Genomic DNA, 15,998 nt, shown 5'->3' on the forward strand with positions numbered 1-15,998 from the left:
CTTACTGGAGGATCTATCTTTTCGGTAAAATTCTTAGTACAATATATATTATGGAACGTGTGGGTCTACCAGATATCATAGTGATTAAAGCCGGAAACTTGTGTGTATTCATTTTCAAATAAATGTGAGAATGTTCTCAGTTTCGCTAGCTAGTTATAAATCATAAGTTCCCGCATGATGATGTTGTGTTAACGCATCATGCGTTTCTTTGTTAACATGTTTTAAAGGATGGAGTAAACAACACGATGAAACTTGAACCCTCAGATTCGCCATGTAGTCCTTGTGAAACTGAGGATGGTACTCCAGTATCTCCCTGTAATAAGTTCTCTACTGTCTTCCTTTATCAACCTTCTTCTTTCAAATTCAAACTCCATCTTCGAGGTTGGCTGACACGATAATTTTCATTCAACCTTAGAGAGACCCTTAAAGTAAGGATCAGCAAAAGCCTATCAGGAAATAAAAAGGAAGATAGCCAATTTAAGCAGCAGAGAGATACACGCAAGAAGCAATAGGAAGGAGGATGAAAGAGACCTCTGCAGCAGTGGGTCTATCCTTTGGATCAAAAGCCAACAGCCACTGCAAAAGTCTGACTGCTGAAGGATCTGCTTTGGAGAATTTTTGAGAGAAAGGTGACTGGATCTTTCTTCCTCATTTCACTCAAGTATTTTCTAGCGTTATCATTTCTAACCTGTAACAGAGAGTATAGATGTTTTAGACATACAGCTGAAAATAAACAGTTAAAGCTGAGAAAAGTTAATCATACTCCAGAGATGGTCTCTGATTTGAGTGTGCCAAGAAGATCAGTAATCAACTCCAACTGATGAGCAACGCTTTTCCCCGGGAACAATGGCTTCCATGTTAGCACCTCTGCAAAGATGCAGCCAATGCTCCAAATATCTATAGCTGGAGTGTACTGCAAAAGTCTGACTGCTGAAGGATCTGCTTTGGAGAATTTTTGAGAGAAAGGTGACTGGATCTTTCTTCCTCATTTCACTCAAGTATTTTCTAGCGTTATCATTTCTAACCTGTAACAGAGAGTATAGATGTTTTAGACATACAGCTGAAAATAAACAGTTAAAGCTGAGAAAAGTTAATCATACTCCAGAGATGGTCTCTGATTTGAGTGTGCCAAGAAGATCAGTAATCAACTCCAACTGATGAGCAACGCTTTTCCCCGGGAACAATGGCTTCCATGTTAGCACCTCTGCAAAGATGCAGCCAATGCTCCAAATATCTATAGCTGGAGTGTACTGCAAAAATAAAGATAGTAACTCTAAATTGACTAATGCCAAAATTAGTTTTGAAAAAGTTCAGAAAATATGAAGTGTTTATTTTGCAGGAGAAGGTTACCTGATTCACAGGTTTTTTAACTTCCGGGAGAGTTCAATGTCATCCCTGAACAATAACTATTTTCAATACTCTTTACAACTCCAATACTATTAACAGAATTTTTCTACACTGAACATATCCATTACACAAGATAAGTATATAGGCGAATCTAGTACCATAGAAAGAATGATCCACAGAGCTCAGGCGCTCTGTACCATCTCGTTGCAACATAATCCTGCCATGAAGCAAAAGGGAAAAACTCAAAACACAGAACAGGAGAAAGCTACAAACACACAAAGTGTCACAAACCGTCCAAAAGACTGTGGTGGGAGTATCATCGAACGCTACTCTAGCCAATCCAAAGTCACAAACTTTCAACTTGCAGTTCGCATTTGCCAGTATATTCTTTGGCTTAAGATCACGATGATACACATTAGCTGCACCCCAAACAAACCAAAATTTAATTACAAACCATATATTTAAAAAACAAAACATGTCTGACAAAAGAATTGAACTTCTTATGCATGAACTTCAAGGTACGAAGCATCTGATACAGAAAAAACTGATGATGCTCTTTGGTCAAATCATCATTAGCTTTGATAACCTGATGAAGATCAGACTCCATGAGGTCGGACACGATGTAGATGTCTCTGAACTCTCTCTTGGGAGGCGGGAGCATGATGCTTTTGATCTCCACTATATCCAGATGCCTCAGGAGCCTAAGAAGCTTCACCTCGCGGAGCATACGGAGCGTGTCGGACATGTGTTCGAAGATGTTGTTGATCTTCTGGATGGCGAATTTCTCTCCCGTGTGCGTGTCTACGGCTGCGCACACGACTCCGTAGCTTCCTTTGCCGATAACTTTGAGGATCCTTTATCGGTTGGAGTCGCCGATAATCAAATTAGGACAAAATGAGACAGGGAGAGTGAGAGAGAGAGGGAAGAGAGAGAGAGATAGAGAGAGAGAGAGAGAGTAACCTTCTTCACTTGGTTTTGTTGCATCTTCTACAAAGTAATCGACTTTAATCTTGCCCTAATTGATTCTAATCGATACGAACAAAACCAGAAACTCTCTTATATCAGTGTAGTCAACAGGACACATCCCATATTCGAACTTTCCCATCAATTGATCCGCTTAATAAGTAATTATCATCCACAGGGTTAAATGCCACACAAGTCACTGCGTAAAAAGGTGTGAGTGAGTACACATCATAGAAAGAATGAAAATCATCATTGACAGAAGAAAGAACTCACCAAAATTGTTATGAGAGAAAGCTGCGAGACTTATCATGAAAGAGGAGTTTCGTTTGTGGAGAAGTTGATCGATCAGAGCTCTCTACGCTTTGAATCGGAGAAGACGAAGAGGCAGAGGTGTAGATCCTCGAGACCTCCGTCTGCTTTAGGTTTCATCGCGATCTACGTGTTATTTAGGCCATTCTCTTTTTTTTTTGTTAGGTTTGTCGACATAACACAATAGACCGAGGCCCAAGCCTAAAACAGACGAAGCCCAGACAAATAAAATTAAGCAACGGAGGCCCAAATGTAACATATTAGAGTCAAGCCTATCTCATGTGGCAAAAAGAAATGTTCTGATTGAAGGATTATTTTTAGTGACGTGGCAGCACAGATTTTCAGCATATGCTGCTTTTAGTAGTGTTAGATATATATACATGTACATGACTAACTTCATAAATATTAACTGCAATAATTTTTTTTCAAAAGTTTATGGTTTTCTAAAGAAACATATTTGGTTCAATTTATTGAATTGATTGGTGTGTTTTCTTTAAGAATTCAATTATATGTAATCAGTTTTAATAACTTCTATAGATTGATCTGCGCACCCGTGTAGATATTAGTTTTTACATTTTTATACATTGATATTTATTTTTCATAATTAGTGTTATATATTTTAGAGGTGTCGTAATATAAATAATTATATTCAAAAGACCTGGACCAAATTAGATAAAATATTTATTTTTGGTACAAATATCCGAACACGTTTCAGATACATTTGTTATTTATATATTTTTGATTCCTATACATCAGAACCAAACTCATCCAGACCCATAAAGACCCAACTCAAAATTCACACATAAATTTATAACTCCAGTGGGATCTAATTTAAAAAAAAAATGATACCCAAAAAGAATAACCCGTACTTAAATGGATAGTCAATGTTCATGCCTAACTGATTTTATAAACTAATAAAAAAATTATTTCTATGTGTTTGGATAGATTAAGTGAAATAGAAAGAGTTTGTTATTTAGTAAAATAGTTATATGGAGTGAAAAATTAAGTACAATAATGTAATACATTTTTATATTTAAGTTATTATTTTATTTATAAAAATTAAGTGCAATAAATATAATAATTATTTTAAATTTTTTTACTCTGTTATCTCAGGATCGGAAAAACCTGGCAAACTATAAAAAGTCTACGGAAAAAATCTGCAGCGAGTATAAAAATCTATGACAAATTATAAACTTGCTATAATAAGACAAAACCCTCCCAAAACAAATCTGCCAACAGAAAACAAATCTGCGAACATAATTAAATCAACCATCATATATGGTAGACATTTTCTGAAAGTCTGTTAGGGTATGAAATCTGCCGCAATAAGCATGTGTGAAGAAATAAATATGCCAGATTAATAAAATATTAATTGCATTTCTGTAAATATGTTTTTCTTAACTAAAGAAATAAGGCCAGTCTGGATATACAAAACAATCTAGTAAATAAAAAAAGTTATAAGTTATTCTAGTAATAATAACATGATTTGGTTTTATTTAGTAATCTTCCCTTTAAATGAACATCAAAAGAAAAGAATCTGGAAGGCTCAGTCCCAACTCAAACTTCCATGATGTGTTCATCCATCGTGATCTACACTTAACTAGACATACTAGCTATCTAGTTCTGTTCTTGTGGAATGCCTCCCAATGAGTAAACTAACAGCTCTTTGAGTTAGAATAGCGGAAAAGACTTGACTTCAGAGAAATGGATGGTTTTGTATTCAAAGCAACTTTGCACTTTTGTGTACCCACTGAACGCAAGAGGTAAATGAGTGCAATGGGAGCGAAGAGTCCTCTATATTACGGCGGATGCATCGACTCCAAGCTAGCTGATGCTTATTTCCCATCAAAATATCAAATTATAGAAAGAAACTATGTAGGTAATCATGGTAGCCATAAACATATAGAATATTGAATACGTTTTACTTTTTCTTAAAACCTGATTTATGCCTATGTATTATATAGTCCAATTTTTTTAAAATATAAATATTTATGAGAAATTAGTTAATTAATGAAATACAAACCAAATGCTTATTTTTATTAAAATCTATATTCTTACATACATAAATATAAGAAAATAAGACACCATATTTTAAATATTTTAATAAAATAGTGTTGTAAATTTATTATACTTTTGGTAATTTAAAAGTAATGAAAATGAATAAATCAAATCATTAATATAGATCCACGCGTAGAACGGACATAAAACTTAGTTCTAAAAAATAAATGCTTGTAATCACGCTTGTGTGATAATCTCTAGATTTATTATTGTTAATAGTAATTTGAAGTTTCAATAATAAATGTTAAAAGAATAATTGGATTAACTGTAAAATCTAAATATATCTCAAAATGCGCAATTACATTGGGTTTAGAATTAAAAAAATTATAATATCAATATCTTTTAATGATTCTGAGATATTGCAATATATTTAGCTTGTACATATGGGAGTATGTGTTGTAAGGATTAAAAAATCAAGGTTTTTGCAGTAGCATAACTAGAATAAATGATTAGTTTAACCTATAAATTTTTTAATTAGAATATGATGGCTTAGAAAATGCTTCCATATAAGTTTCTTAAATTAGATAATTGATTTTAAGATCATTAATACTGTTAACATTATAAACATTGAAGACAAGGAACATTGTTTTGCCGAGAACTATATATATATAGATGTGTTGAGCTCTTATCTCCTCAAACATTTCATTTTCTGAAAGATTCTTAGTTATAAAGTTCAAGTGTTACTAGTCTAGTAAAATGGATCCCGATATGATGACAAAAAGGGTGTTAACAGACACCGATCTTTCCACACAAGGTTGGTTGATTTTACCAACACAGAAGATCGAGAACATAGAAAAGAACCTGGGATTTACGTTACCCCGAAATGGTGCTCAGGTGGAAATTCTGGACAATGACAAGTCCTATTGGGTAAACCTTAATAAAAACAAAGCTGGTTATTATATCGGAGAAGGGTGGAAAAAATTCAGAGATGAAAGAGATCTCAAAACAGGGGATGTCATCCAATTATATTGGAAAGATACAAAATTCATTTTCTCTATGTGGTGCGTCTTCTTTTGTTTAAACTTTTTTTTTGCTTTTCAAAATATTATCTCTCATTGGTTATACATTTTTTTGGTTGATATATATATATATATATATATATATATACTGAACAATTTTAAGAGCATTTGTATGGTCGGTATATATATTTACTAATGTCTTATGTGCTAACTTATTATATTTTGTACGGGTTTTATATACGTATCATAAAAATAGTCCTATGCAATTTGCATTGTCATCTATATTATGGAATTTATATGACCCTAAAAGCCATATGAAAACAAGTTATTATATTGTAGCTATACAACATTTTTGTTTTGTAGAATATAAAATATATCAAGTAGATGTAAGCATTTGTAGTAATGGTTTGAAATTTTGACAGCCCAACGGAAGCAAGTCAGAAAGGAGAAAGCAGCTCCTCTTAATTGATCAATGGGAGAATAATAAATCATACATAAAAATAAATAAATAAATAAATAATGCAAAATAAATGTTGTTGGGTCAACTTAACAAAAGTTGTATGAAAAATATAATAAATGTTACTATCTGGTTTCATAAACAGTGTTACTTAGACATTTTTTACATATATTAAAAAATTTATTAAAATGCATTTATGTTCCATTAATGTCATTTATTTAACTAATAGTATTTTAGATAAATACATTTATTTATAAGATTAATGCATGTTATAATTAATATTGAGATATCCGTAAGTATTCGTAAATTTATAAGATTATTTGTATTAATCAAAACTTTTGAGATATCCGTAAGTATTCGTAAATATCCGCAAATTATTTTTCGGATATCCGTTTTTCCGAATATCCGTATTTTTCCGAAGCAAAGCAAATCGAAAAATTAAATATCCGTGACATACGAATCAAATCACAAATACCTTCAAAAAACCTGGATATCCGATCCGTGCCCATGCCTATATATACAGCAAGGGAAGAGAGACAAGAGGAATCTATTGGTGCTTAAAATATTCAAATCATTAATAAAATGTTTGTGTAATGTGTCTTTTACCTGGTTACAAAAGGCATCTCATGTAATATAAAAGTAATGGATCAAGATCTCCTTATTATCTGCTGTCTCTCTCTAACCATCCTCACAGCTCAGTTCTCCATTAAAATCATGTTCCTTATTGCATATTTGCACGAGTGACAATAAGACATGTCGATGATGTGTCCGAACCAAAACGGTTGTTTATGGAGTACAACAATGAGCTGTAAGGATTGTTGGAAAATAATAATAACTCTCATAATTACATGTACACAAGTACAAACCTCCGTATTGCAAACCTCGGATCTTGTCTCACTAAATTATGTGACAAACTTCGACACATCCATTTCTTGCGACACTTAGGTATTCATGTTCTTGATTTTTATGGATGGAGATAATGTAGATCATAGACAAGAGGGTCGCTAAAATTGTAGTTGTCTATGTTCTAGTTTAATGCATAATACATATACACTTAACCTTTGTTAGAGAGTAAGCAAATCAGTTTCTATGCAACCTCCATTGCAAAACATTAAATCTTCACACAAAGTAGAAACTAGACTAAAAGACAAGAATTTAATTTCTCCATTTTCACAAAAGCTATCTTTGTTAGAGAGTAAGCAAAACTATTTTTTAAGTTTCTTATATCAGAATTTACACATTAATGCCTCAGTTAATAAAAGAAAAATGATTGTTGACTACATGAAGTATTGACCATCACATGGCTAACCATGCAAACTAAACAAATTGAAGTATATATTATGTATGGAAACATCCATCAACTTTATGATGTTATGTAGTGAACATCACGAGTTTAATTTCATTCATCCAAAAAAATAATAAGTATGTTAAAGACCGTTTAAATCTCTCGTTTCATCAATTAAAATGTGACATAACTAACAGTAATTTTACCTAAATTAGATTTTGACTCGTGTTTTAGAAGCGTAGAAATTTAATTTACAATATCTAATTTACAAAATCAATATGTTTTATAAATTTTGATAAGTAGTGTTTTAACATTTTTATTTTAGTTTATTTTAAAGCAATATAATTATATTATTTTTATTACATATAAAAGTTATATAAGATATTATTTAATTTAGTTTTTAATTCTTTTAATCTGTTTTGGTATGAAGTTTTAATAAAATTTCTGTAATTCGTTTGATTAATTTTGTGATATATACTTATTAGACAAAAAAAGTAATATAAAACTTCTTTGATGTCAATTTATTGACTAAAAATTTATTTGTTTGATATGAAATTATTAAGTTAATGAATTATTTTATATATTTTTCATTAAAGAAAATTAAATTCATTTAAACTTAGTAAAATTTCCATATTAGATTCTTATTCTTTGATTATTTTTGCCTAAAAAGTATATATTTATAATTATATACGCAAAATTATGTTTGGCTTAAGTTGACATCACATAAGTTTTATACAAATAAAATGTTAGAGTTAATAAATTGACAGCAAATAAGTTTTATAATTAAAAATTATCAAAGAAGTATATATCACATAATTAATCAAACGAATTACAAATTTTTTATTAAAAGTTCATAACTAAACATATTAAAATAATTAAAAAAAAAAACAGATTAAGAAAAATAAAAATAATTCAATTATATAGTTTTAAAATACACTAAAATAAAAATGTTAAAATACTAAAATTAAATCGTTAAAATACTAAAATAAAAATGTTAAAACACTAATTTTACGCTTTTAAAATGTGGGTCAAAATCTAATTTTAGTTAAATTATAGTCGGGTCGGTCGTATTTTAATTGTTGAAACAAAATATTTAAATGATCTCTAATATCCATATCAGTTTTCGGATGAATGAAATTAAACTCGTGATGTTAACTACATAACATTGTAAAGTTGAAAGATATTGTCCTGCACATATACTTCGTGTGTTAAATTATAGTCGGGTCGGTCATATTTTAACTATTGAAACAAGGTATTTAAACGATCTCTAATATCCATATCAGTTTTCAGATGAATGAAACTAAACTCGTGATGTTAACTACATAACATCGTAAAGTTGAAGGATATTGTCATGCATAACATATACTTTGTGTGGGTATACAATAGTTTAGTTTGCATGGTTAGCCATGTGATGGCCAATATTGTAGTCAACAATCAGTTTTCCTTAATAAAATTAATAAAAAGCATGATTTGTGTTAAAAAAATGCCTCAATTAATAAAAAACGAAAGTATAAAAATCTGAAAAATCAAGATTCTTTCTCCTGGTGCTGTCTCTTTGCTTCAAGAAGAGTTGCTTCTTTCAAAGTATCAGCAGAGTCAGTGATCATGTTTAATTGGGATAGTGCCACAGACTGCAAATAGAAGGCAGTTGGCCAATCAGGGAATAGTTGTTGAGCAACCATCCCATCTTTAAGTGCTCGATCTGGTTGATTGCAGAATAAATAGCATAGACAACGCCTAGCATAAACACTTGGGTACACCATTCTTCTAGATTCAATTAACTGTGGACAGCAAACAGAAACAGATTTAGAAATACATTTCTTACTAATATACAAAGGAAGAGGCAATATGGTTGATACTATTAGCTACCTGGGAATAACAGTCAATGGCAGTTTCGAAGTCTTGCTCTAGGAAGGCTTGATCACCGTGCTTTCGAACTTCTTGAATATCTTTTACCTCTTCTAACCATTCTTCGAAAGAGAACTTAGCTCATGAACAAAACCAAGAAATAGAATAGTAAGACTCTTTGATGCCAGCAGAATCTTGTTTTAAGTTGGTGAGTTTGGTTACCTCGACGAGTTCCTTGTCATCTTCTGCCATCACCAAGATTTTATGAATAGCTTTGAGGTCCATTTTCAAACAGGCATCTCCTAGTGTCGAAAGTTGATTCAAAGATACATCTTGACGCTTTGCCATTTCAAGCATTCCATAAGATAAGGCCTGCAAGCAATAAGACTGTTTTAGATTAAAAAAAATCAAGAATGCAACTACTATCACAATAATACCCTTACGTTTGTTTTAGTGTGCAATGTTTCAAGAGTTGTAACAAGGTCTTTTGTATTTAGGCTCTCTATATCCTCGTACTGCAAACATTGAGAAGCGAGTTTGAAAATTATGGTGGCTTCTTCGGCAGAGAACTTTCCTTTCAAGTTTGGATCAATCAGCTCAACAACACTCTTGCCATGTATCATTTCAGGAGCCTAGAATCAGAAAATAATAACCAGTTAATGTTAAATACTATTTATAGTCTTGTACATGGATCACGTCTAATGAAAAGTTCACAAAAATAAGACAAAATGGCATGCTTCCCCATATCGGCCTACTTGAGTAGCAAGTACGCGAGAGAGGACTTGAACAGAATCACTTACATGGCTTGGAGGAATCTGCTTTCCACTTAGCAAATTCATAAGGAGAGTACCAAATCCAAATATCAAACTTTCAGAGTTCACACATCCTACAAGGACAACTTACCATCATATTCTGATAAAAACAACAAACTGAATAGAAAGTACAAATTGTTACCGGTTGCTCTTTGATCATCTTTGAACTCCTTCATCAACCCAAAACAGGATAGACAAGCATCACCATCCTTCCATATCCATTAAAAAAAAATTCTTTAGCCAACAAGAAGGCTTAGTCATGAAAATGTTATTGGGAAGAACTATTATATATACCTCATTAAACAGAACCGAGTAAGCATTTAAATTATTGTAAGATGTAAAGCCTCCACCACTACAGAAATCCAATGCTTGAGCTACGCAAAACGCTACTCTCAGCCGCATTTCCCACTCCATGGTTTGATTTTTCCCTGTAATTCGCAATAGAAAAAAGTTCAGACCAGAAAATGTTAACAAGTTCCGATTCAACCAATTGTAAAAACATAGAATGATAAATGTTAGTTCCATGTGCTCTAGTCACAGCATTTATCTGTCTTTAGAACCATCTAAATCATAATTATGTCACATAAACCACCAATGTTATACGTGCGAGTAAAAGAAGAAATGAAGATATTGACTCATACGATGGAACAAACGCTTAGCAAGAGTATCATTTGGCATGAAGGCTGCCACAAGAAGCCTTTCATTTCCATCACAGCAATATCCAATCAAATTTACTACACTGTTGTGCCTTAACTTCCCAACTCTATGTGCCTCCTCCTGAAAATGACAAAGGAATAACCAGAATCAAACCCGCTAAAACCAATCAATAACCGTCTCAACATTAAAAAACTTTTCACACAAAGAAAGTGTACCACAAATTGGTTAGAATCAGACCAAGCCATATTCATAAATTTCTTAACAGCAATGAAGCCACCGTTATGCAAACGCCCCTTGTAGACGGTATCAGAGGTTTCCCCTCCGTTCTCTGAAACGATATTTTTCAAATAAAAATTTTCGGTGGCCTTGTTTAGATCGGAGAAGGAAAACTTTGTTATTTGTGAATCACTTCCTCCATGGTTTTGATGAACATTCTGTGGAGGAGGATCTTCCATGGAAGGCGATGAGTTGCAACAGCCCATGATTTTTCAGCGGGCAAAACAAGAGTTTTAAAAGTATTCCTTTTTTATTGATGCACTGTAAAAATGGGTTTGACTCTGAGGCTTGGTGTCTCTTTGGATTTTTTTTTTTATCTAATGGTGTTTGTTGAGGCTTATAGTGTCTCTTTGTTACCAATACATTTCAAGGGCTTATTAACATATTTTGTCTTTTTTTTGATCATTTGAAAGATATTCGTACAGCCAAAATTGTGTTAGCATTTTCGTAAATATACAATGATATTACGGTGAATTTTGTTTTAATAGGTTGATTTTATCCCACTTGAATTTGTTTTCAAAGTTTGTCTGATGTTTTTTTTTTTGTTAAAAAAGGTTACCCTTTTGCAGTTTGGCTATTTACTTATACTCTTTAATTTCTTAGATATCCTATAAAAGTATTCCTTGTTTATTGATTTATGAGAATACTGTAAGAAATTGGATTTTTATTTTATTTGGTTGTTCTTTGAGTCTGAGGCTTGGTGTCTCTTTGTTGAGGCTTAGGGTGTCTTTATTACCATGACAACGGTTTGATTTTATTGCAAAAACAAACAATGTCATTTTAGTGCCAAAATAGAAGACGTGCTATCTTATTTTCACCATATGCCTTCTAGTTCTTTTTCACCTTTTAATTTTTTCTTTGTTAAAAATATATTTTTGGAACACGTTATCTTTTTTTTTGTTGTTGTAAATCTGCGATGCATTTTGTTGTGAATATTTTTTTAAATAGTTTGATATTTTATATCAAAATACGTGTTATGTTACAACAAAAAGAATTTAACGAGTGAAAACTTTGAAAAGATGTTGCGGTTATTTTTCAAAACTTAGATTTATTTTGTAAAATAAAGAAATATAAATTTTGGTTTAACAGTTTTTTTATAAACTAAACGATTTTAAACAATAAGAATAAACACAAAATATGCACAAAAAAAATTAAACAATAAATGAGAATACAGCATGTGTTAAGTGCCTCCATCATAATCATTTGTACTTGTTGAATACTTTCAACACTAATTAATTCACCTCATTTAACATCTAGATTCAATACTTCCACTGCGCTAATTCAACCGTTGGATTTGTATTCAACACCTCCGTCATAAATAGTCTTATGAAGTTATGAGTCAACTTTGACCTACTTTGGATCGAAAAGCATTAGATAGTTTCCGTATTGGATACTCCGCATGGTGGTGAATTATACATACTAATTATAAATTAATTTAAGACTTAAAATAAATATCAATTAATTATTATATTATATTATATTTATTTTATAAATATTTATGTCCGTGCATGAAATCTATTACAATAAAGTTAAATTTTGTCACTTCTCCTTAAGTCACCTCAGCATACCATATTCTAAAATTGGACACGTGTCTCCTCTTCGTATATGTATATGAGCTAGAATACTTTGGATTAAGTTTTCCATAATGCTTAAACCCCCCCCCCCCCCCCCACATACACAAATATATTTTTAGATACTTTGAGCTAGATACCCTCAATGGAGGTGCTCTAAAAACCTTCCAAATTGTGTTTTCATTTGGTTATCGAGTTTTATGTAAAGCTTTGTTAACGAGCTTCACCCAGCTAATATCATTGAATCGAGGCCCACAAGCATATATTCTTGACGATACGAATCCTATCTACTTTGATATATGTATCGTAACCTCCGTCAGATCGTCTTCCCCTCCATTCATCTGACAAAGTAACTCACATACATCAATGGTGAGCAATCAATTTCATCCCACATTCTCACAACCCGAAGGGAGTATCTATAGATGTCCCCTAAAATATTTCCACTTTTCCAATTTTAAGTAGGACGTTGCAAGGAGACAGTCGTAACATGTATTCTTCGATATTGAACGTTTAGAAAGCATGTGAGCTTCTGGGTGTGGACCTGGTTTTTGTTGACGAAAAGGTAAAAATCATCTTCCAACTTCCTTCCATTAGTTAAATTTACATATTCGATTCATCTTGCTAAAAATAAGGCACCTAACTATCACCTTGGTCTTTTCAGTCGACGTTGATCAAAGGGTCTATTGGGTTTCATAGACTGAACCCTTAGTTTCAAGCAACTGCTGACATATGAGTTAAGCTTATTCCATGTCACCAGAAGCAACAGCCACTTCAAGCTCACCAACTCACCTGTTGCCATACACATCAACGACCAGAACACGATTGTTGATATGACGGATACGACTGCTCTTATCCCGACAGAGAAGTATAGATTTCGGAAATATAAACAGCTTATGGTTTTGGCTAATACGAACATCGATTTTTCGGGTTAGTTTACGAACTCACTATTCTCCTATTCTCTTAACAATGTTTGGCTGTAACTTCCCGCAACCGTATTCACTGTTTGTTATCATCGTTCCATGCAGACGTTTTTGGTGATGCTTGTGGCATCAAGAGATTCAAGGCCACATACAGTGACAAAAGTAAGGAAAATCAGCGTGTTATGTTATAATCCGTGTTGACATGTGCACAAGCGAACTTATTGTTTTGAAGTGAATAGTTACTTCTGTTTGGGTTAGCTAATGCCGTGATCTTCATGCAAAACCTCAACTTATTCTACAGGTAGACAGCCGTATGCGTTAGTGTGTTTGATATGGTTGCAAATAAGCTTCATCATAAGTTCGAGACATTGTGCGTGGAGCCTAAAGTCATTGTTTCTACGGACATAAACCCAAAATTTGTTGGAGGTGAGCTTTGTTTGTTTTCAATGCTGGTTTCAATACTGGTTTAGTACACCTTCATCATACCAGTTCTCAATATTAGTTAAGAGATGTCAGAAAAAAGAAATTATCTCCGTTTGAAACTGAACCTTTGACAATGCTTTTGCTTTGATTACTTCTTGCAAGAGAAGTTACACTGAAACAATATTTGATTACATCTCACCACCTATTTTTGGTTCTCCTATGTCATCATATTTAATACCAAAAACCGTAACAAATAAAACAGAGCAGCAATATTAATAGCCATAGTTGCTGCGCATTAAGACATATATGATACCATTGTAGAGTCAAGTTTTTGATGTGGAAAACTTAAGCTAGCAACTCTTTGATCCACCAGTTCGCCTAGGTTTTGTGATAGTTAAGCAGAGAGAAGCAATCTTTCTATGGTGGATTTCATGTTTTACCATTGTCTCATCGAGTCTTCTATTGTATCCATCCGGCCCCTGCTGAGGAATCTGTTGACATTGAGCCAAATCTAACTTGCATCTCTAATATAAATAAATCAGCTACCTAACAAAAACATGCAGTAATCATGTCTCGTTTTCTTTCCTTTGTGTGGTTCTAATATTTATATTATCATGCGATCTTTTTGAAGGTATTGAGTTGATTGATACAGTGGTATGTTCTCTGTTTCTGTTAGTAATATATACTATCTCCTAGAACTAATTTACTTTGGTCCATTGTTACACACCAATTGATGTGACAAACAGGGCCATAGCGTTGTTGGAAAAGAATGCGGGAGAGAAGTAAGAAAGCCACATTGCAGCTGGTGGACGTAGAGTGCAATTACCTTACTTTTGATTTCTTTATAAAGCTTCTCCAGCTCTGAGAATGCCAATTGTTTTCCTCAGTTCTGGTCAGTGGTTATTTAGTTTTTGTGAGATGATCTACCCGGGAAGACATCATGCTGTATCATTTTATTACAACAAGTCAACAACACAAAGTTTAATCTGCTGCCTCTTTGTTTGTATTCGCTTTTGACTATTAACCTTTTTGCATGTGCTCTGGCATATCAACGATATTTTTAAGTTATGTAGAGATCTTTGCTCTTTTCGGTTATTAAATTATTTTATTAGTTGCCAAACACCCCTTCTTCTTTTTTATTCGAACTGAAATTGACTATAAAGATAATCTACTCAGTCTCTAGTGGAAGCCATTTATAAACATCAAAACGTTTAGTTATAAATAAAACAGTAACAACTCAAAAATGGCTTTGGATAAGTGTTTGATAAACACCAATTACATATACTAATTAAGAAGATAAAATAAGAAACCTATTAAATATCAAATTGAGGGAATGCTTTGACGAATCTAATTTAAAAAAACATATGTATTTTTCGAAATCATGAAAGCTTAGAGTGCTACTGCCTTCCCTATATCACTATGAAGACATTTCTCTATCCAAGATCATGTTTTGAGATGGACGCATATTCGAAAGTTAAATGATCATTATGGGTGAAACCATAATCTATTCACAATATGATAGCCTACAATGAGAAAGCTACAAATATTTTTTTTATTGGTCAAAAACATGATATGACAAAGGAAAATATTTCCAATTATCATATATATAATTTTTTTTTAGCATTCGCGAATAATCCTCTTGTTTAGTATAAAACAGAATAAAAAAAATACAGTCAGTTTAATTTAAATTTATCTCTGAATAATAGGTCCACAAAATTTCAAAGATTCCAAATTGTTTGGCCATCAGTAAATCTATTTAAAACTGTATGTATACCAAAATAAAAATAGGCTGCTTAAATATGTATATAACTAGGCTGCAAGTGTTAAGCTAAGCCTAAGAGCATGATTATTGGGGGTTATTAAGATGGGATTCTTACCAGAATATAAGAGCCCGTCTCTTAAATTTTAACTAAAAATGCTAAGAACCCGTCTCTCGTCGGGAACCCATAAACTTTGCCCTCTCCGGTGGAATGGATGCCATCTCAATCCGATCGGACTCTCAAGCTCTCATCACCATCATCAACCGACAAGAAATGAAATTAGAGATATTTGGCATTCTACGGGATATCTACCTTCTTATTCATGCATTTAAGACTGTCCAAATTTAATTGTC

General features: G+C 32.6%; 2 protein-coding genes, 1 long non-coding RNA gene and 1 pseudogene across 3 annotated transcripts; 2 read left to right on the forward strand and 2 right to left on the reverse strand.

The window, feature by feature from the left end:
• Positions 1-84: 84 nt before the first annotated feature.
• On the reverse strand, positions 85-2,739 carry LOC125607192 (annotated as a pseudogene).
• Positions 2,740-4,574: 1,835 nt separating this feature from the next.
• LOC106436205 (B3 domain-containing protein At1g08985) lies at positions 4,575-7,736 on the forward strand. The gene is made up of 2 exons (XM_048776682.1): positions 4,575-5,678; positions 6,059-7,736. Exons 1-2 carry the CDS (start codon positions 5,374-5,376, stop codon positions 6,099-6,101), a joined length of 348 nt encoding a protein of 115 aa, XP_048632639.1. The 5' UTR covers positions 4,575-5,373; the 3' UTR covers positions 6,102-7,736.
• A 1,020-nt stretch (positions 7,737-8,756) lies between these two features.
• LOC125607074 (probable inactive receptor-like kinase BSK12) lies at positions 8,757-12,618 on the reverse strand. Its single transcript, XM_048776683.1, has 9 exons — positions 10,911-12,618; positions 10,680-10,815; positions 10,333-10,466; positions 10,181-10,247; positions 10,027-10,112; positions 9,670-9,858; positions 9,449-9,598; positions 9,248-9,361; positions 8,757-9,159 (listed from the first exon to the last, which is right to left on the reverse strand). The coding sequence occupies exons 1-9, from the start codon at positions 11,175-11,177 to the stop codon at positions 8,905-8,907; spliced, it is 1,398 nt and encodes a 465-aa protein (XP_048632640.1). The 5' UTR covers positions 11,178-12,618; the 3' UTR covers positions 8,757-8,904.
• A 99-nt stretch (positions 12,619-12,717) lies between these two features.
• LOC125607077 lies at positions 12,718-15,007 on the forward strand. Its single transcript, XR_007338365.1, has 5 exons — positions 12,718-13,104; positions 13,204-13,469; positions 13,568-13,624; positions 13,764-13,888; positions 14,632-15,007. It is a non-coding gene; the product is annotated as an uncharacterized LOC125607077 (long non-coding RNA).
• Positions 15,008-15,998: the final 991 nt, after the last annotated feature.

The sequence above is a fragment of the Brassica napus genome, chromosome A3, assembly GCF_020379485.1.
Source record: "Brassica napus cultivar Da-Ae chromosome A3, Da-Ae, whole genome shotgun sequence".
Taxonomy (NCBI): Eukaryota; Viridiplantae; Streptophyta; class Magnoliopsida; order Brassicales; family Brassicaceae; genus Brassica; species Brassica napus.

Coding starts and splice junctions, on each gene's coding strand:
- LOC106436205 (XM_048776682.1), top strand. CDS start 5,374: ATGGATCCCGATATGATGACAAAAAGGGTGTTAACAGACACCGATCTT. Junction 5,679..6,058: donor AAATTCATTTTCTCTATGTG/GTGCGTCTTCTT, acceptor AAATTTTGACAG/CCCAACGGAAGCAAGTCAGA.
- LOC125607074 (XM_048776683.1), bottom strand. CDS start 11,177: ATGGGCTGTTGCAACTCATCGCCTTCCATGGAAGATCCTCCTCCACAG. Junction 10,248..10,332: donor ACTCGGTTCTGTTTAATGAG/GTATATATAATA, acceptor TGGATATGGAAG/GATGGTGATGCTTGTCTATC. Junction 9,160..9,247: donor CCATTGACTGTTATTCCCAG/GTAGCTAATAGT, acceptor TGCTGTCCACAG/TTAATTGAATCTAGAAGAAT.